The sequence below is a fragment of the Equus asinus genome, chromosome 14, assembly GCF_041296235.1.
Source record: "Equus asinus isolate D_3611 breed Donkey chromosome 14, EquAss-T2T_v2, whole genome shotgun sequence".
Taxonomy (NCBI): domain Eukaryota; kingdom Metazoa; phylum Chordata; class Mammalia; order Perissodactyla; family Equidae; genus Equus; species Equus asinus.
Genome location: NC_091803.1, coordinates 47,115,587 through 47,134,522, shown reverse-complemented (window position 1 = coordinate 47,134,522; position 18,936 = coordinate 47,115,587). Strand labels below are relative to the sequence as shown.

Here is an 18,936-nt window from a genome sequence, read left to right as displayed (position 1 = left end):
CTCCTCCACACACTCCCTCTAGACCCTGCACCGACCCTGAGAGGGGGAGTGGGGGGGAGGCGCGCGCTGGGACGCCGAGGGTCCCCAGACGAGGTGGGGGAGGCGGGCGTGGGAGGCGTCTGGACCTGCTGCCTCGGCTCCAGTCTCGGGCGGAGCTTCCCGGCCTCGGGGGATGGGATGGGGAGGGAGGGACCCAGGGGGGAGGGACCCGCGGAGGGACGCGACGGGGGCAGGAGCCAGCGCGTTAGAGACCTGGGCGAGGGAGACTCAGAGAGCGAGGCGCAGCGGGAAGGGGCGGCTGTGGAGGCCGAGGCACAACCCCGAGTACGGAGAGGCAGAGACGGAGAACGCCCCTGGCCAGAGACCACCCTCGGGGAAACCCCCAGTAGGGACAGGGACAGAGAGACGCCTCCGGGGCAGAAACCCTGGGAGGCAAATAACCCCGGAGCTATTTCCCCCGCCCCAGACGGAGAGCGCTGCCCAGAGTGGGACGAGGATAGACGGTCAGGGGACAACGTCCACCATGTGGCCTGGGAGACCCCGAAGCGACCCCGGGGGTGGCACGCGCCGTGTGTGGGCCAGGGCTACCTCTCCTTGGTTTGGGGCGATGGGGACACGGGCCCGGCAGGGCCTCCTCCTCCTCCTCCTCCTCCTCCGCCCACTGCTGCCGCCACGCGGGACCTCCGCAGGGAGCCTGCATAGCCCAGGTGAGTCCCAGCCCGGCGACTGGGCCGTGGTCACCACTCCCTCCACCTCCTCTGCTCCTAGGACCTGGGTCCCGAGGCTGGGGAGGGGACAGAGCAGGTGGCGGGAGCAGCTGAGCAGCCCAAGGGCCCTGCGGGCGCCGGGGACACTGGCTGGGGAGCGAAGCGGGAGTTGGCGTCGGCGGATGAGGATGCCGGGCGAGGGTCCAGACCTCCCCAGGCCCCGCCGTCGCCGTGCAGGCCTGTCCGAGTGCTTCCAGGTGAATGGCGCCGACTACCGCGGCCACCAGAACCGTACAGGCCCACGCGGGGCCGGCCGGCCCTGCCTCTTCTGGGACCAGACGCAGCAGCACAGCTACAGCAGCGCCAGCGACCCCCAGGGCCGCTGGGGGCTGGGCGCGCACAACTTCTGTCGGTGAGGGGCGGGGCCTGTACTGGGGCGGGGCCTCCGTGTGGGCGGGGCTGAGGTCTCCACTGGGCGAGTAAGGGGTCCGCCAGGAGGGTCTGGAGGCGGAGCCTAAGCGAGGGGCGGGCCTAGCCTGCGCTGGGGGCGGGGTTGGGAGCTGGGATAGTCCTCGGCCGTGGGGTCTGGCCTTTCGTGCCCAACTTCTTGAGAGCCTGACGCAGGGCCAGGAGCCCAGGGCCAGTGCTGGGCGCCCAAGGGGCTTGTGCGGGCACGATCTAGTTAGAGGCGAGCCCTGGGGTGAGGGGCTGGGTGGGCTCTTGCTCTACCACTTCTTCGCGCGGCTTCTACTGGCTGTGACCGAGGGACTGGGGGCTTAGAGCCACGTCTGCTGTCTGGAGCGGCAGAGCCCCAGCGCAGCGGAAGGGCACTTCTCTGCTGAACCGCAAGGGACGTGGCCGAGGCCCATGGCTGGGTGGGGGGCGAACAGTACAGATGGCCTCAAAGTCCTCATACACTACGTCTCGTCCTAGCAACAGCTGAAGCCCTAAAATCAGCCCTCAGGGCCCCTTTAATGGCTTCCCACGGCCTGCTCAGAAGTCGACATCCAGAAGCACGTGGAGCAAACCAGAATTCGTGCGAGGACGGAGAGGAGCGCTCAAATAACCTCCAACACACACGGGGCCAGTTTCCGAATAGGCCGTGGGGCGCGGCCCGGGATTCGTGGCTCTTGGGGCTGTGGGCTTCCGATCACTTCTCCCCCTCTCGCAGGAACCCAGATGGTGACGTGCAGCCATGGTGCTACGTGGCCGAGACGGAGGAGGGCATCTACTGGCGCTACTGCGACATCCCCACGTGCCACAGTGAGTGGGCCCGGCTGGACGAGGGTGGGACCGCGCGGCTGCCCGGGGGAGTTGGCTTTCGGAGGCGCGTGACAGAGCCCGACTCCGCTGCCCCCTCAGTGCCCGGGTACCTGGGCTGCTTCGTGGACTCGGGGGCACCCCCGGCCCTCAGCGGCCCCAGTGGCACCTCAACCAAGCTCACGGTCCAGGTGTGCCTTCGCTTCTGCCGCATGAAGGGCTACCAGGTACTGCCCGCCGGCCCCGACCAGTGACCCCCGACCTTGACCTCAGGACCCACATCAACTCCCGACTCTGACGCCAAACCTTGACACTGACTGCTGAACGTCCAGCCCGATTCCCATTTGCGACCCTTACCCCTGGCTTCCACCACCCCACCCCTATCTCGCTCCCTGCCTCTGGGGTCACCGGGTCTGTGCCCCCAGCTGGCGGGCGTGGAGGCTGGCTACGCCTGTTTCTGTGGCTCTGAAAGCGACCTGGCCCGGGGACGCCCGGCCCCGGCCACCGACTGTGACCAGATCTGCTTTGGCCACCCGGGCCAGCTGTGCGGCGGCGACGGGCGCCTGGGCATCTACGAAGGTGAGAAGTGGGCGGGGATGAGGGACCTGGGTGAGGGGAGGAGTCTGGGTGGACCCTGAGAGCGATGACCCGATAGGGAGCGGAATCTGGGACCCGGAGGCAGTAGGCTGGGGGCGGGGCCCGAAGAGGACAAGGCTGGGGGCCGAGGGCGGGGTCTGGGTGAGGGCGGGCCCCCAGGAGGGGATTAATAGCGTGGGGCGGGGCCTAAGGAAGGGGCTGGAGGGGGCCCGCCGAGGCAGTGGGGCCAGCCTGGGGGCGGGGCCTAGCCGCGGGGGGCGGGGCTCCAGCGTGAGGCCCCGCCCCGTGAGGGGAGAGCCCGGGGCCGGGTTCTGACCGCCGGCCCCGCCCACAGTGTCCGTGGGCTCCTGCCAGGGGAACTGGACCGCACCTCAGGGCGTCATCTACTCCCCGGACTTCCCGGACGAGTACGGGCCGGACCGGAACTGCAGCTGGGCGCTGGGCCCGCCGGGTGCCGCGCTGGAGCTCACCTTCCGCCTCTTCGAGCTGGCCGACCCGCGCGACCGGCTGGAGCTGCGCGACGCCGCCTCGGGCCGCCTGCTCCGCGCCTTCGACGGCGCCCGCCCGCCGCCGCCCGGGCCGCTGCGCCTGCGCGCTGCCTCGCTGCTGCTCACCTTCCGCAGCGACGCGCGCGGCCACGCGCAGGGCTTCGCGCTCACCTACCGCGGTGAGGCCCCGCCCGACCCCCCTCCGCCAGCTCCCCCGCCACCCTGCTTCACACCCCTCTCCGCAGGGCTGCAGGACGCTGCCGAGGACCGGGCGACCCCCAGGGGCTCTGCCCAGACCCCCGCAGCGCCCCTCGAAGGGGCCAACGTGAGCTGCAGCCCCCGGCCTGGGGCTCCGGAGGCTGCGATGGGGGGTGAGGCGAGCGGGCGTGCGAGGCGGGAGGGAGCTTGGGGAGCGGCCCCTCCGGACCCTTGTCCTCACTGGACCCGTGTGCCCGCAGCCCGGGTCTTCTCGACGGTGACGGCCGTCTCAGTGCTGCTGCTGCTGCTGCTGTCGCTCCTGCGCCTGCTGCGCCGACGGTGCGCGCGCTGGGGCAGGGCTCGAGGGCGGACCCAGCCCGGGACCTGACGCCTCGGTGCCCTGGGCGCGGGGTCCCTGGTGGGAAGCTAGGGCCACGAGGGGAACGGGGCTGGGAGGAACTCCTGGGTTCTTGAAGGATGAGGCCTTGGGGCCACACAGGGAATCTCGCGCAGGATCGCAGGCCAGTGCAGGATGCTGGAGGTGAGATTGGTCAGGGGTTGGGCTGACCTCTGCTGTCTCTCTAGGAAATGTCTGCTGACTCCGGGAAAAGGGCCCCCAGCATTGGGTCCTTCCCGAGGCCCTGGGAGAAGCTGGGCCGTGTGGTACCGTCGGCCTCGAGGAGTAGCCCTGCCCTGTCCCCCCGGAGACCCCCAGGCTGAGGGTCTAGCCACGACTTACCGGCCCCTTAGCGCCTCCAGCCAGAGTTCCCTGCGCTCACTCATCTCTGCTCTCTGACTCGGGACCCCCAGGGTCCACGGGACCCTCGGCCAGCGGAATGGACACCTGAGATGCTATGCCACACTCTACCTTGGTCCTCCGCCCCTTTAAGGGTAGCTCGGCCTCTGGTTACCTCGCGGAGGTCAGACGTCGGGCAGGAAGCATCTGGTGCTATTATTGGGAACTTGGCTTGATCCTCGGATTCCAGGTGGTCGAGGCCAAAGGGCAAAAGGAATCCGGCTCCCCTCCTCATAGACCTTGATACCGGGGTCTCTGATTTCAAGGGTCTTTGAGCCCCTCTTGGAGTGGTCCTGGACTGCTGCCCTAAGTGAAATGTGAGAGGTCAACAAAAGTGGTCAAAAGACCAGCCATAGACTTTGAATAAAGGACCTATTTTGGTACAGGACTCCACCAAGTTCTCACGTGGTGGGAAAGGCTGTGTTAATGAGGCTGCTGGAGCCAAGGGTTGGGTGTGTCCATGCAAATTAAGGGCATTCCAAGCAAAGACTTCTCGGACCCTCCTGGAATGCAAAGGACTGAAAAGCCCCGGAGACTGAAGGATGGGTGGGCGCGTCCTGGAGAAGGGAGGAGGAGGAGGCGGGTTGTGGTTACGCACAAAATGGGATGCCTTCCTGGGCCCTCTTTAGGATCAACCTGGGCGGGGACCCACTTTTCTCCCCTGGCCCTCTCTCTTCCCTTCCGTTTCCTGCCTGTTCTGGGTGGTGCGCCATGTGGGCGGTAACGGGGAGCGAGTTTGGCCGAGCCCAAGTTCGAAGAAGCCTGAGGCCCGGGCATCTCAGCGCGCCTTCCTGCGCTCCGGAGGAGTCGGGCTGTTGGAGAGATCAGCCCTGGAGTGGGGGCGCGCCGGCTCCAGACCTGACCGGTCCAAACGTCCGGGGCCGGCAGCACCTTGGACAGAGCCCGGGCAGCGGGGTGGTGCTGGGTGGTGGGGCTGTGCCCTGGACAGTGAGTGCCCAGGAGTGCGTCGACGTGTGGGTCGCGCGGAAAGCCCGGGCCCACACTGCGAGGGGACGCGAGGCGTCGGGGTCACTCTGGCAGAGCCACCGGGACTTAGAACGTCGGGTCCCAAGCCAACAGCCACCCCATGCAAATAAGTCTGGGCCGCATAGATTATGCTAAGAGGGTGAAGGCCTGGGCGTCCGCGGGGCGGGGCCTCGCCGCCAGCATCGCCCATTGGTCCTCGCAGTGTCGACATCAGGAGCCCAGCGCACGAAAGGTTGGCGGGATGGCGGGGGCGAGCAGCTGGGGCGGAGCCTGGCGTCTCCACCCGCGTCCGGCCGCGCCCGTCCTCCGGGCTGCGGAGGGACTACTGGCCGCTGCCGCGGCCAACATAAGACTTCCTTGTGTCGCGCCTGCCCCGGCGGAGCCGGCCGCACTGCGCTCAGGCGCCAGGCTTGTTCCCAGCCTCCGGTGCCGGGGCGCGGGACCCGCGCGTGCGCAGCGCAGGAGGGGCGCAGGCCGGGACCCCCAGGCCGGCGCGTGCGCGGACCGAGCGCTGGGCGGCGGCGGGCGCCGAGATGAGCCTCCCGGTGCTACGGCCCCACTGAGGAGGCGGCTCCGGGGCAAGAGGAGCTCAGGCCGCCCGCACCGCGCCGGGCCATGGCGTTCCTGGGGGGACCGCGCCTGCTGGACTGGGCCAGCTCGCCACCCCACCTGCAATTCAACAAGTTCGTGCTGACAGGCTACCGGCCAGCCAGCAGCGGCTCGGGCTGCCTGCGCAGCCTCTTCTACCTGCACAACGAGCTGGGCAACATCTACACGCACGGTGAGCCGCGCCCCGCATCGCCCTCCCGCGGCAGCCCTGCCCGCGCCGGGCTGGGGGCCCGAAGGCCGAAGAGCGCCCCAGCGCCCAGGTCCTGGGCTGCACCGGCCCTGGCACGGCCAGGAACCGCGGTGACAAAGCTGCCATTGTCCCGGATGGCGCTGCCAGCTTCCGCTACCCCTGAGGGGCCCCCGGGGCAGGCAAGGGAAGCAGAGTGGGGGACCAAGTCCGCTTAATCCCTCTGAGCCCTGGGGAGAAGAGCCTGGTGTCCAGCCCCTTCGTAATCCCGGCGCCCTGGGCACCCTTCCCCGCCAGCGCCCTTCCCGGAGATAGGTGTTGATACCGGCGAGTAGGACCCCAGGAGAAGCCAGGCTCCGGCCCCTCCTCGCGCGGCCACCCTGCCGCCCCCGCCCGGAGCAACCCATGCACCAGGCTCCGCCTGGTGGCGGCTCCTTCCCCCCGCCCCCGGCAGGCGCCGGGCCCCTCCTCGCGTCCCGCCGGGCTCTGCTGACACAGCCCTGACTGTCCTTGGCCTGCCCCAGCCAGAGAGGGGCCCTGAGCGAGCTGGGCCCAGCCTTGGTACCTGCCCCACTGGGGGACGGTGGTCTGGCCAGACCCTTCGAAGAGGGCAGCCGGGGGCCCCAGCCTGCTGTGTCTGCCTTTTGACCCCTGTGAGGGCAGTGCCAGAGGGCCGGCACCAGCGGGTAGGCATGACCCTGGAGGGCTGGGCTGGGAGGAACAGAGCTCCCAGAGGAGGTGCCTGGCGAGACAGAACAAGTTCCTTTCAGCCCCCTTCCCCTGCCTGGCCTCACCTTTCTGGAACAGAAAAAGGCCTGAAACCTCCGTCTCTCTGGTCACTTGTGGAGCGGAGAGGACATAGGGGTTGGGCACAGCACGCTAAGCAGCTCTGGAATCTGGCATTATTGCCACATGTCCTGTTGAGAATTCAGCTTTGGGTGACGCCTCCTTCTGGCTTCTGCTGACACACAGAGGCCAGGTTTGGGGGTTGGGGACCCCTGCTTTCAGGAGAGGTGATGTGGCTGCAGGGCTGAGAGCAGCTGGGAGTCAGACTGTCCAGGCTCCATCCTGCTTTCATTGCTTACTTGCTGGGGTCACCTGGGGCAGGCTACTCAGTGTCCTCGCCTGCAAAGTGGGGACAATGGTCTCTACTTCCCAGAACATCGTGAGCTCTGCCAAGTAAGTTACAGAGAGCCCACGGCCGGCCTCTATCCAAGGCCCAGTGGAGAGTCGGCTAACGGCGTTGTCAAGACCTGCCTTGCTCTCAGCCCTGGTGTTGTCTCCAGACTGGACTCTGAGAACGTGATGTGCCCCCAGTGCTGAAGTGCTCTCACCAGTGACTGTCTCCCTCCCCCAGGGCTGGCCCTGCTGGGCTTCCTTGTGCTACTGCCGATGACCATGCCCTGGGGTCAGCTGGGCAAGGATGGCTGGCTGTGGGGCACACACTGTGTGGCCTGCCTGGCACCCCCAGCAGGCTCTGTGCTCTATCACCTCTTCATGTGCCACCAAGGGGGCAGCCCTGTGTACACCCGGCTCCTTGCCCTAGATATGTGTGGAGTCTGCCTCGTCAACACCCTTGGTGAGCCAAGGGATGGGGGAGGGGGCTCGAAGGATGGGAACTGGGGGGCAACTGGGGAGGGGAGGCAGGGGATGCTCATGTGAGCCCTGGGTGAAAGGGTAGGCTGACCCCCACACTGATGCGCCCTCTCCTGCCTCTCTCCTCTGTGCAGGGGCCCTGCCCATCATCCACTGCACCCTGGCCTGCAGGCCCTTGCTGCGCCCTGCTGCCCTGGTGGGCTACACCGTGCTGTCAGGTGTGGCTGGCTGGCGGGCCCTCACCGCCCCCTCCACCAGTGCCCGGCTCCGTGCCTTTGGTTGGCAGGCCAGTGCCCGCCTCCTGGTGTTTGGGGCCCGGGGAGTGGGGCTGGGCTCTGGAGCTCCTGGCTCCCTGCCCTGCTACCTGCGCATGGATGCACTGGCACTGCTTGGGGGGCTGGTGAACGTGGCCCGCCTGCCAGAGCGCTGGGGGCCTGGCCGCTTCGACTACTGGGGCAACTCGCACCAGATCATGCATCTGCTCAGCGTGGGCTCCATCCTCCAGCTGCACGCCGGCGTTGTGCCCGACCTGCTCTGGGCTGCCCGCCACGCCTGCCCACCGGACTGAGCCACCCCCTACCCGCCAGGCCAGCCTGCCCAGTCTTCTAGGGCCAACACCACTGTGCTTCCTTCCTACTGGTCCACAATGAGCTGGCTCCCTGGATGTTTCCAGCAAACAGGACTTCCTACCTGGGAGCCTGTTGATCCCTTCTTTCCTGTGGATTAGCCTTTCCTGCCTGGCCTTGGAACTCCAGCTTCCCCTCCCCGCCTTCCTCCAGGGTTCTGTCTTCCTGTGGAGGCTGGAAGGAAACCTTTCCTTCTCTAAGCCTCAGTTTACCCTCTGTGACCTGTGAGGGTTGAGCCAGAGGGACTCTGGGCTCATGTCTCTCTCTAACAGTGGGTATCCTGCCAGCCCAGAACCATCACCCCACCTTGCCCCTTCTCAGACCCTCCCATGAGACACCTCGAAAGGTGCTGGGCCCAGCCTCCAGCCCATGCTTCCTGACCTCCACTTTCTGCCCTGAAGGCCAACCCTCCCAGTAGGCTGAGGCTCCCCCAACCCTTCTGCCTTCTGTCCAGAGACTATGGAGGGAGGAATTTGGGCAGCAAGACTAACCATTATCCCAGGACCAGTTTTTTTCTAGGCAACTGGCATAGACGTAGAGCTGAGTGGCCCTGAACTCAGCCCTACTGGGCTGAGGGCCCACCCTCCACCTTGACTGCCATGCTCTGAAGGCTCCACCCACCTGGGGACGCCCTGCTCAGGAAGTGGCTCCCAGCTGCAGTCTGCCAGCCTGGGGCCCCAGGGCCCTGCGGCAGGGCTCAGCTTCGGCCCATCCTGGGGGTCTCAGACTCCAGGTGATGACAATAAAAGGGGCAGGAAATGCTGTATTGCCACGCAAGCAAGCTTGGGTGCTCCCAAGATTCAAATACCTTTTATTAGCTGTGGCCAGGAAGAAGGGACCACTCGAGTTCCCAGAGGGACCTCAGCCTCTGGGAAGAAGGGAGGAGGGGCTAAAAGGTTAAAAGCGCCAAGCCTGGGCCCCGGGACTCAGGTTGGGCCCAGTGAGTCCTCAAAGAGGCTGAGGAGGTTCCGAGGCTCAAAGGAGGGGAAGGAGCCCCGAGGGGGCTCTGAGTCAGTGTCACTTAGGTCCAGGCCATCCCTGGGGGGAAGGGAAGAGAGAGAGAAATGACATTCAGGATCCAAAAGCCACTCCTTCGCAGCCCCTGGACCCTGGTCCTGCTCACCTCAGTGTGTACCTGCTTCGGGGGGCAGGGGAGCTGCTGCAGGGGGTGGAGGTGGTCCCGGCAGCCCTGGCTAGGACAGCCTCTGGAAAGAGTGAGGGCCTGCACACAGGGTTGGCAAGAGAAGTGGGGTGTCAAGCAGTGAGGAGCGCACAGGGAGGCCACAGCTGGGTGAGAGCAGCAAGGCCAACCTGGTCCCCGTGCAGGCTCCAGGCTCCCTCCTGCCAAGGGCAAGGGGCCACAGTTGGGGACAACAGAAGCGTGGTGCACTTTCACAACTTTTAAAGGCCACCTGACTAAGCTCAAAGGCTACCTCTGTTCTCAGAACACATGGGCTTCAACAGAGCTGGCTTTGATGTGAACTTGTGGTAAATGAAGCTTGTTTGGCACTTCGTGCCTGCTATAAAGTGCCCCCATGGTGACGGGGTGACATTTCGTAAGGCCTGGGTTAATGGTGTGATTCCTCTGAGAGCCGTCCGCCCCGAGCATGTGGTTTTCCTTTGCAGCAGTTTCTTAATTATAGCCTCTCACTTGGCCACCAGGCACCTGGGACTAAGGAATTCCTTCTGGGGCACGGGGGTGGCTTGCCAGGCTCTGAGGGCTTTGTCCCCTGAGAGGAAGAACAAGGCCTTGTCCTTGGGCACTGGCAGCCTCTATTAGGGTACTGGGGTGGGAGCCAGGACCCTTGCGCTGCTCCCTGTGTGGCAGTGCCTAAGTGTGAAGTTGCCAACTCTGCTGGGCTCTGCACAGCGGCCGTCCCACGTGCTGAGCTTAGAAGAAACAGCTGCATTCAAACTAGGCCAGGCCGCACCAGCCTTGGGTCCCTTCCCGGGGTGTGATGGGGGCCAGGTCTGTGGGAGGAGTCTCGGTTCACCACTAATCTCTATGGGTCCTGGGTCTCGGGTGTGGAGTTTGGCCACGATGACAGCCCATCTCCTCTGATCCCCGTCCATGTTCGTCCACATCTCACCCACCCTATGCTCTCGTCATCCCAGTTGCTGGAAAGGCTGCTGTCCAGGAGGAGGCTGCAGGGCGGCGAGCCAGGTGGGGTGGCCGGCGGGCCCGGAGGCTGCAGCCAGCTGGCAGGGTGAGCCAGCCCGTGCCAGAGCCAGCACAGCAGGGCCAGCAGGGTCTGTGGGGACAGGGGGCCGAAGGAAGCTGGGTAGACCCTGGGGCCGGGAGCAGGGCGGGGCAGCCTGTCACCTTCGCCCAGCTTACCTGCCACAGGGCCCACCCTCGACTCAGGGCTTCGGCAGCCATGTACCACAGGACGCTCCAGGGCCGTGGCTGCCGGAGCATAGGCAGGGCCAGCAGGGCCTCCGCTGTGGCTCGCAGCTTGGGGTCAGGCTCCAGCATCATGACAAGGACAGAACGCAGCTCAGAAGACAGGCCTGTCCGTGGGGCAGGGCCACATCAGGGGTGACTGGGCCCTGAGCCCAGCAGTCCACCACTGCCAGCCATTCCCTCCCACAGGAGCCTGTCCTCCCAGTGGCAGCATGTCCCGCCCATCTTTGCCCCCCACTCACTGGCAGTGAACTCAGGGGGCAGGTAGCCCTGGCGCAGCTGCTGCCAGCCCTTTCCACCATGCGGCAGCTCCATGTTGCATGCCACTTCCAGGATGGTGAGACCCAGACTGGGAGGGACGGAGACAGGGACAGAAGAAGAGCAGGTTCGGCCTCGGGACACAGACCCCAGAGCCCCAGGCTGCCCCCAAGAAGAGGGTAGGAAAGGATTGCTGTCTTCTACCATGAGCTGGGAAAGTGGGGGAGGGGCTCAGGGCCCTGAAAAGGCCCCTGCAGGGCCAATGATGGGGACCACATCATGGTGCATGGATACTATGCTTAGCACAGCCCACATGCCCCAGTGTGAGTCCTCCCACCACCCCCCACTGGACAGTCACTGTGGTTCCTGTGGCTATTAGCATTCTGGTTGATATGGCTGGATTCCAACCGCTGTTAGAGGCAGAGCAGTGGTTACCAGCATGACTCATGGAAGCCAGCTCACCAGCTGCTAACTGTGGACCTCGGGCAGGCGAGTCCTGTAACCCCCCTGTGCCTGGTCACCTGTAAATGGAGCGATAATAGTCCCTCCTATGGAGGCATGGTGAGATGGGTGAATCTACATTAAGTGGCTCCAGAGGGTTTGCTGCTTAGACAGCCAGACTCTGCAGAGCCCCCTCAACTAGAGGGTAGGGCCGCCACCGCGCAGTGCAATGTCTCCCAGCCTGGAGCCAAGTCTTCCTGACTTTGGCCTAGGATAGTCTTCCCTCTCTCTGCTGACCCTCCCTCCTCCCCACCCCACCAAAGGCTTCCCACGTCCCAGCCCTCACCTGAACACGTCCGCCGCCGTCCCGTAGGAGCCCTGCAGCAGCTCAGGTGCCATGTAGCGGGGGTCTCCCTCCTGGGCCTCACCAGCTCCAGACGCACCCAGCTCCACCAGCAACCCAAAGTCACCCAGTTTGCAGCGGCCCCGGGGCCCCAGGAAGATATTGGCAGGCTTGACGTCAAGGTGGACCAGGCCTTGGCCGTGCAGGTGAGCGAGGGCAAGCAGGGTGTCCCGCAGGTAGCCCCAGACCTGGGCCTCAGGCAGGCTGGCGCCCCAGGCCTCACAGTGCTGCTGCAGGCTGGGCCCGCACAGCTCTGTCTGCAGGTACAGGATGCCGCCCTCCTCCCAGGCTTGCTCTAGCCGCACGCAGCGCGGGTGCTGCCCCACCTTCTCATGGCCACCGACCTCGGCCAGCTTGCGGGCCCGGTCCTTGGGGCCCCGGAATGGTGACATGGAGCGCTTTACTGCATAAAGACGACCGTCTTCCTTGGAGCGCACCTGGAAGGGAAGTGGAGCCCACAGATAGGGTGGGAGGTGGCACAACCATGTAGGAGGATGATCCAGCAGATTCTATTAAGATTTCCCATGTGCAGGAGGCGCAGCATGGTATCTGCCTTAGAGAGACCCTGCACGTGTAACAGCAAAACTGGACACACCTCCCCCTGGGGCTGGTTCGCCAGAGACCGACCGCGGGAAGAAGTGGGGTGGACCTCTGAGCACTGATCCAGGACGGCCTCTAGGACGCAATAAGTGAGAAATGCTGGGTACAGAACAACACAGGCAGTGTGATCTGCTGTGTAGAAAAGAGAATGGGTTTGTCTCTATATCGTCCATTCTAGAGATGTATAGAGAAAGGTCTGGAAGGAAGGATGGTCACCTGAGAAGCACAGTGGTTTCCATCGAGAAGGAGAGCTGATTGAGGGGTCTATGTTGTTTGTATTTTTTAATAACAAAATTGTCTTTATGTAGTACTTGTGTAAGGAAAACTACCATTTAAAGGAAATATAAATGATTGGAAAATATACTTTAAGTAAAATAAAGGTGGCATGGAGGGTGTAGCCTAAGCGCCTGCTGGCCTGGGGGCTGGCGGGACAGGGGGTATACTGCCCTCGGGGGGCTGGCTACAGCGGCTGGGCAGGGTTTGCCAAGACCCCAGCGCAGCTGGCTCCAGGGTGGGAGGAGAGATGGCAGCCAGGAGCTCCAGCATGGTGTGCCAGGCCCTGGACCGAGGGAGAGTGTGCACTGAGGGGGCCCTCGGACAGGCCTGGGGGGGATGAGAAAGCAGCCGAATCAAGCACCAGGGAGGGGAGCCTGTCCACCCGTGAGAGGCAGGCTGTCAGGGCAGAGAAAGGGAACAGGCTGCCCAAGATGCTGTGCCATCCAGGTTGGGGGAATGCAGGGGGCCCCAGACAGGCACAGGAGCTATCCCCCCACTCACCTTGAAGACTTCTCCGTAAGAGCCGCGGCCCAGGCAGCCAAGCCTCTGGAAACTCTGCTGGAAGAAGGACTCTGGCCGCCTCGGGTCATAGCCGGGGCTCTGCAGGGTCTCGGAGGCCTCGCCTCGGAACGACACTCTCCGGGGCTCGAGCCGCTGCCAGCCCGGGAGCCGAGGGGGGAAGAGGCGGCTGAGAGGGATGCTGCCCTTGGCAGGAGGCCGGGGTGGGAGGCTCCGACTGAGCCCCCGGGGCCTCTTGAGGGAGAAGCCGGGTTCTGCGTGGCGGAAGTAGGCTGGGACTGGGACCGGGGTGCCACTCAAGGGTGGCGGGGTGCCCTCTGTGGGCACAGGCATGGCCGGCACAGGACGCCCCAGGGGGCAGAGGACAGAACAGTGTGTCCACTCAAACAGCGCCTGGGCCTGTGGCCCCCAAGGGGCTGTGGAAGGGAGCCGCGTCTACTCTGCACGCACGTCCTGCTTTAAACATGGAGGCCGTTGGGGACACGAGCACCTGCCGGGAAAAGGCAGAGGAAAAATACATACACATCTGCACACAGCAGTTCTGTGCCTGGAGGTCACAGACACATTGGCTGAGACCACGGGGCTGGGCTGGAGGCTCCTGCAGTCCAGCCCAGGTTCCACCGAGGCAGGGTCTGCCGGCATACAGCCCTGCCTCCTCACAGCCAGCTGCTGGGCCTTCAAATATGTAACCTCTTCCCAGACTGCACCAGGGAGACAGTAACACAGGCCCACCATCCCTTATCTCCAATTCCAAAGGAAAAAAGAAGGTCTGAATTCTAAAAGTTTCTTTCTCACTTTCTCTTTCATGGTTGTGGTGCTACAACTCATTTCGTGGAGCTCCACTTCCAGCTGAGTGGCAGAGGCTAAATCCCAGCCGAGCGCAGCAACAGACAGCGGGCCCCTCCTCCACCAACCCCCTCGCAGGGCGGAGGCTCGACCTCAGGTCTAGCAGGCTGGGAATACTGGAGCCCACTGGCTCCAGCCCCAGCTCCTGCCTCGGAAGGAGGTTTCACACTGGGAGAGGCAGGCTGAGAAGGCCAGAGGCTACACCCACATGCTAAGGCAGTGATGCCACTCAGCTGGGCACCACGGTCCCTGGCCCAGCTCCCAGGCTGCAGCTCAGAGATTCTGCCCAGGGGAGAGGCAGTTCATAAAATAGAGAGCTCCGAAGCTCTCCCTTTAAAAAACTGACTTCATTTGAAACAGAGTGTGTGAAGTTGAAGTCTAAAGTTGTTCTCAATTCAGTGGAGATCTTGGTGGTAGGCAAATAGGGGGATGCTGGTACCTCCATCAGCAACAAGCTAAACCAGAGGCCAGCTGGTTTGCCAGAGAGAACCAGGGAAAGAATAGCTAAGAGCTTCCTGGGGTCAGAACAAACCTCAAACACTGAACTCAAAAGCTACCCTGTTAAAGGAGACTGAATTCAATTGGATCAGTCTATGGAGTAATTGATGCCCCAGGGCATTGTCAAAAAAGACGACAGAGCAACCAGCCAGCAAGTGGTGGGGCCTAACAGCTGGGTATGATCAGGGAAAGGACAAAGAAAGCCCCCCCTAAAACCATTGGCGTCCCAGGGTAACCGTGCACACGCCAAGGCTGGGCCCTCTGAGAAGCAATGTCAGAGGCTCCACACTGCAGTGAAGAGAGACGTCACTACAATGGTCCAGCCAGTCACTAAACAAATAACAAGCAAACAACAGTCACAAGCCCCAGAGTGGGGTGAGGAACCAGTATCCACAGTTGCTACAAGATATTATCTAAAATGTCCAGTTTTCAACAAACAAATTATAAGATATGCAAAGACACAGGAAAGTGTGACCCACACACAGGAAAAAAACAGACAGCAGAAACTTCCTGTAAGAGGGAGCAGGTGTCAGATTTGACAGAAAAAGCCTTCAAAGTAGGCACTGTAAACATGATCAAAGAAGTAAAGGAAACCACGCTTAAACAAGTCAAGGCAGGCACAACAGCATCTCACCAAAGAGACAATATCAATAATGGGACAAACTATGACAAGAACCAAATGGAAACTGTGGAGTCTGGAAAGTGCAGTAACTGAAATGAAAAAAATCCACTGCAGGCATTTGACAGTAGATTTGAACTGGCAGGAGAAATAATTAGTGAACTTGAAGATAGATCAATAGAGATTATGCAATCTGAAGAACAGAGAAAAAAGAATGAAGAAAAAGGAGCAGAGCCTCAGAGGAATGTAGGATGCCATTAAGTATGCCAACACATGCATAACGGGTGCACCAGAAGGAGAGAAGAGAAGGAGCAGGCAAAATATGCTAAGGGATAATGGGTGAAAACTCCCAAATGTGATTTAAAAAAAACCTATTGACATAGCCAAGAAGGTCAATGACCTTCGAGAAGGATAAATGCAGAGATGCACACATAGACACATCATATTTAAGTACTGAAAGCCAAAAACGAGGAGAAAATGTTGAGAGCAACAAGAGAAAAATGTCTCATCATTTACAAGCACCCCCCCCCCATAAGGTTAACTGCTGACTTCTCATCAGAAACAATGGAGGCCAGAAGGAAGTGGGATGTCATATTCAAAGTGCTGGGGAGAAAATCTGTCAACCAAGAATCCAAACCCAACAAAAGTATCTTTCAAAAACAAAGGCAAAATAAAGATATTCCCAGATAAACAAAAGCAGAGAGAATTCATTGCTAACAAACCTGGCTTACAAGAAAAACTAAAGGAAGTTCTTTAGGCTGAAAGCACATAATCCCAAACAGTAATTCAAATCTACGCGAAAAAATAAAGAGCATCAGTAAAGGTGATTCTATAACACAAAAGACAATATAAATGCATATTTCTCCTCTTAGTTGATTTAAAAAGCAACTGTATAAAACAATATGTATATAATTGTACTGTTAAGCATATAACACAGAGCAATGTAATTGACTTGCAAATAACAGCACAAAGGAGGCGGATAAGAGCAGAGCTATAATGGACTAGAAAACGGCACTAGATGGAAACTCGAACCCACAGGAACAAATGAAGAGAACCAGAGGCGCAAGGAAGGTCAGTACAACACACATTATACACACATACTTGCTTCCCTCTCTTCCCTCAGCTTCTGTAAGAAATTAAAGATGATCTAAATAAATGGTAAGACATTACATCTTCATAGATCCAAAGACTTAATATAGATAAAATGGCAATACTTTCCCAACTGATCACAGATTCAGCACAGTCCCCACCAGAATCCCAGCTGGCTTCTTGCAGAAACTGACAAGCTGATCCTAAAATTCACATGGAAATTCACTCCATCCAGAATAGTCAAAAGAAAGTTGGAGGACTCGCACTTCCTGATTTCAAAACACTACAAAGCTAGAGTAATCAAAACAGTGTGGTACTCACATAAAGACAGACATATAGATCAATGGAATAGAACAGAGTTCAGAAATAAACTTTCACATTTATTGTCAATTGATTTTGACGAGGGTACCCAAACAATGCAGTGGGGAAGAATAGTCTTCTCAGCAAAGGGTGCCGGGACACCTGGATATCTACACACAAAACTCACTTGGCAGAAAAAGCTGACCAGACCTACTTTTCCCTCTAAGTGTGAATATTCATATATTTTTTGACAGAAACATTAATGTGTTTGATAACGGGATGATGTCCCAGACGCATGTTATATGCACCCTACTGGCTTTCTAAAATTGAAGACATTTTGAATTCTGATACACACCTGGCCTCAGGGGTTTGTGGACCTGTACGACTGACCTCAGGGAAGGCTTAGCCCAGCGTCTGGCATGCAGATCCCTCAATAAATGCTACCTGTTATATAATAAATAACGCTCTGAGTAGTTGTTGAAAAAACACACAAAGTACACTGGTTCTGCAGGTATAAGTGATTTTGTGTGTTGGAATAGAAAGGATGTTGAGTTGCTATAATGTTATAATTGAAACGAAAGGGACAGAGGAGTCCAATTTTGAGAGGAAGCTACAGTGTATCAACAGATGCCATACCCAGCACAAGGGGCGGCAGGAACTGGAACAAGAGGGAGCAGTCCTCTGAAGAGAGCCCTGCAGGCCATGGGAGAGTGAGGGGGGAGGGCGGGACCCCCGACGGGGGACCTGCCTGGAAGACTCGCCCTACATGGGGGGAGCGGGCAGGGCTTCCTCTGCCTCTATTCACCTCAGGAATCTCATCCAAGGGGTTTCTGGAAGTGAAGAACCAGGCTGTCAGGTTCCCCGGAGGCCCTGGTTATAAGTACAGCCTCCAGGCCCAGTCCTGGCACATTCGGGGACACCAGGTACCTGCACCTTAAACCAGTTCTCAGACCATCCCAGTGTCACTTACGTTCGAGCACCAGTGGCCTGGCCAGACAGCTTTGGGAGTGGGAGGGGGGAGGTGGAAGAAGGGGCTCCCGGGTGAATCCGGGGTGGCCCTGAGCAGAGGCCAGGCCGGGATGACCTCCGCAGCTTTCAGGGGCCTCACCCTCTCACTAGGCCGGACACGCCTGCTGACCACGGTCTACCGCGCTAGACTGTGAGTTCCTCCGGGGCAGGGCCGCCGCCGATTCGCCTCCGCGGGCGTGGGGAAACCCTGGCCAACAGAGCGGAGGAGACGGGCTGTCACGGGGGAGGGGCTGTAGATGGAAGGCGGGCGGGCTTTTCCCGCGGAGGGACGAGTAAAGCGGAGGCAGAGGGGTTCCCCGGTGAAAGGGGACGGGGACTGGGGGCCGGAAAGGACAGGAGGGCAGGGCAGTGGCCGGGCGGCCGGAGGGCAGGTGGGCGGGGCTGGCGCGGGGAGGGGTTAGCGGGGGGCAGGCGGGACCCCGACCGACAGGGGGTGGGGCTGTCGGAGCGGGTTGAGGGAGGGGGCTGGGGGCTGCGGATCATCCGGGAGGGGCTGTCAGGGGGCAAGGGGCTGCCGGGAGTGAGGAGGGGTGGGCGGTCCCGCCCGAGAGCCCTCAGCGCTGGGTCTGGCTCACCTGGGGCGGGCGGACGGGGCGCAGCTCAGCGAATTCCCAGATTCTGGGTCGGCGGAGGCCGCGGGAGCCCTTGGGGCGGTCAGACGAGCTGGGCTCTGCGGCCGACGGCTCCTCACACCAGGGCGGGACGACTCTCCGGAGGAGGAACGGCCCGTGAACGCGCGCGGAGGTGGCTCGCGCCAAAAATTCCAAACCGGCCTCGAGGCCCCGCCCAGGAACGCCCCTTTCCCCGCCCCCTCCCCGGCGGCTGGCGGAGGCGCCGACCTGCGTGGCCCCGCCCCTCACGTCCTGCGTGCGCGTCGCCGACCCCGCCCAGCCGGCGTCCCCGGCCTGCGCTCTCATTGCGCAGGCGCAAGGCCTGGTAGCGCTGGCCCGGGGCGGGGGCTGCTAGGCGGAGCGTCCTTGAGGCTGCGGGGCCGCGCCCTGTTGGGGCCGCTGATGGGGGACCACCGCCTGGCTGCCGGAACCCTTGCCGACGTCCAGACCCCGGTCCCGGCACTCACGGCCCTTGCTGGGCTGGCTTAGATTTCGCGTCTATAAAAGGGGCCAGCGCCGCGTTTCGCCTCGGAGGTGCCTCGAGAGGCAGTCACTCGGGGCTGGACAGGAAGTCCCTGTGGACTCCGAGGCCCCGGCTGGGTGGAGGGCCCTGGGGTCCCGGCGTGCATCGCACCGGCCCCAGGGACATCCCCCCACCCGCGGAACATGCGGCTCAGGGAACTCGGAAACGCCGTCTCTTCCAGGAAGCCCTCCAGACAGCCAGGCCTCACCCACCTCCGAGGCAGCCCTTCCCATTCTTTGAATTCGACACTTGAGCTCAGCCCAAACCCCCTTTAGCCCCTTCCTGGCTGAACGACCTTGGGAAGCACTGGGCCTTTCTGAGCTCCGGATTAGCCTCCCGTCTTCATCCTGAGCGGATGAAGCTTCCCTCTTGGAGCAGGAGGTTCAAATGGGATGATCCCCTTAAATTCTTAGCAGGGGGCTGGCGCAGAGCGAGGCTGATTCCTAACAGGAGCCCTGGGGGTTGCTCC

General features: G+C 61.7%; 3 protein-coding genes and 1 long non-coding RNA gene across 8 annotated transcripts; 2 read left to right on the top strand and 2 right to left on the bottom strand.

Annotated features, from left to right (window-relative positions):
- The first annotated feature begins 172 nt into the window (after positions 1-172).
- Positions 173-4,168, top strand: KREMEN2 (kringle containing transmembrane protein 2). Its single transcript, XM_070485151.1, has 8 exons — positions 173-707; positions 945-1,119; positions 1,879-1,970; positions 2,070-2,194; positions 2,393-2,546; positions 2,899-3,423; positions 3,511-3,589; positions 3,836-4,168. Exons 1-8 carry the CDS (start codon positions 173-175, stop codon positions 4,044-4,046), a joined length of 1,896 nt encoding a protein of 631 aa, XP_070341252.1. The 3' UTR covers positions 4,047-4,168.
- On the bottom strand, positions 3,634-6,982 carry LOC139040230 (uncharacterized). Of its 2 annotated transcripts, none has more exons than XR_011494385.1 (3): positions 6,624-6,982; positions 4,162-4,352; positions 3,634-3,785 (listed from the first exon to the last, which is right to left on the bottom strand). It is a non-coding gene; the product is annotated as an uncharacterized lncRNA (long non-coding RNA). The 2 variants fall into 2 exon arrangements; XR_011494386.1 differs by having other exon boundaries at positions 4,162-4,347.
- PAQR4 (progestin and adipoQ receptor family member 4) lies at positions 5,279-8,828 on the top strand. The gene is made up of 3 exons (XM_014833170.3): positions 5,279-5,814; positions 7,187-7,408; positions 7,560-8,828. The coding sequence occupies exons 1-3, from the start codon at positions 5,649-5,651 to the stop codon at positions 7,991-7,993; spliced, it is 822 nt and encodes a 273-aa protein (XP_014688656.1). The 5' UTR covers positions 5,279-5,648; the 3' UTR covers positions 7,994-8,828.
- Positions 8,660-18,122, bottom strand: PKMYT1 (protein kinase, membrane associated tyrosine/threonine 1). Of its 4 annotated transcripts, XM_014833166.3 has the most exons (10): positions 17,909-18,116; positions 17,413-17,520; positions 16,660-16,748; positions 12,935-13,442; positions 11,501-11,994; positions 10,698-10,804; positions 10,390-10,562; positions 10,146-10,303; positions 9,175-9,273; positions 8,660-9,089 (listed from the first exon to the last, which is right to left on the bottom strand). In XM_014833166.3, the coding sequence occupies exons 4-10, from the start codon at positions 13,283-13,285 to the stop codon at positions 8,978-8,980; spliced, it is 1,494 nt and encodes a 497-aa protein (XP_014688652.1). In that variant the 5' UTR covers positions 13,286-13,442; positions 16,660-16,748; positions 17,413-17,520; positions 17,909-18,116; the 3' UTR covers positions 8,660-8,977. The 4 variants fall into 4 exon arrangements, with proteins under 4 accessions (XP_014688652.1, XP_014688653.1, XP_044602630.1 ...); XM_014833167.3 differs by lacking the exon at positions 16,660-16,748 and having other exon boundaries at positions 17,909-18,122; XM_044746695.2 differs by lacking the exon at positions 16,660-16,748 and having other exon boundaries at positions 17,275-17,520.
- Between the last annotated feature and the right edge of the window lie 814 nt (positions 18,123-18,936).

Coding starts and splice junctions, on each gene's coding strand:
- KREMEN2 (XM_070485151.1), top strand. CDS start 173: ATGGGATGGGGAGGGAGGGACCCAGGGGGGAGGGACCCGCGGAGGGAC. Junction 1,120..1,878: donor GGCGCGCACAACTTCTGTCG/GTGAGGGGCGGG, acceptor CCCCTCTCGCAG/GAACCCAGATGGTGACGTGC. Junction 1,971..2,069: donor CGACATCCCCACGTGCCACA/GTGAGTGGGCCC, acceptor CTGCCCCCTCAG/TGCCCGGGTACCTGGGCTGC.
- PKMYT1 (XM_014833167.3), bottom strand. CDS start 13,285: ATGCCTGTGCCCACAGAGGGCACCCCGCCACCCTTGAGTGGCACCCCG. Junction 10,805..11,500: donor ACGGCGGCGGACGTGTTCAG/GTGAGGGCTGGG, acceptor CGTCCCTCCCAG/TCTGGGTCTCACCATCCTGG. Junction 9,274..10,145: donor TGGGATGACGAGAGCATAGG/GTGGGTGAGATG, acceptor CCCTGTGTGCAG/GCCCTCACTCTTTCCAGAGG.
- PAQR4 (XM_014833170.3), top strand. CDS start 5,649: ATGGCGTTCCTGGGGGGACCGCGCCTGCTGGACTGGGCCAGCTCGCCA. Junction 5,815..7,186: donor GGGCAACATCTACACGCACG/GTGAGCCGCGCC, acceptor TCCCTCCCCCAG/GGCTGGCCCTGCTGGGCTTC. Junction 7,409..7,559: donor CTGCCTCGTCAACACCCTTG/GTGAGCCAAGGG, acceptor TCCTCTGTGCAG/GGGCCCTGCCCATCATCCAC.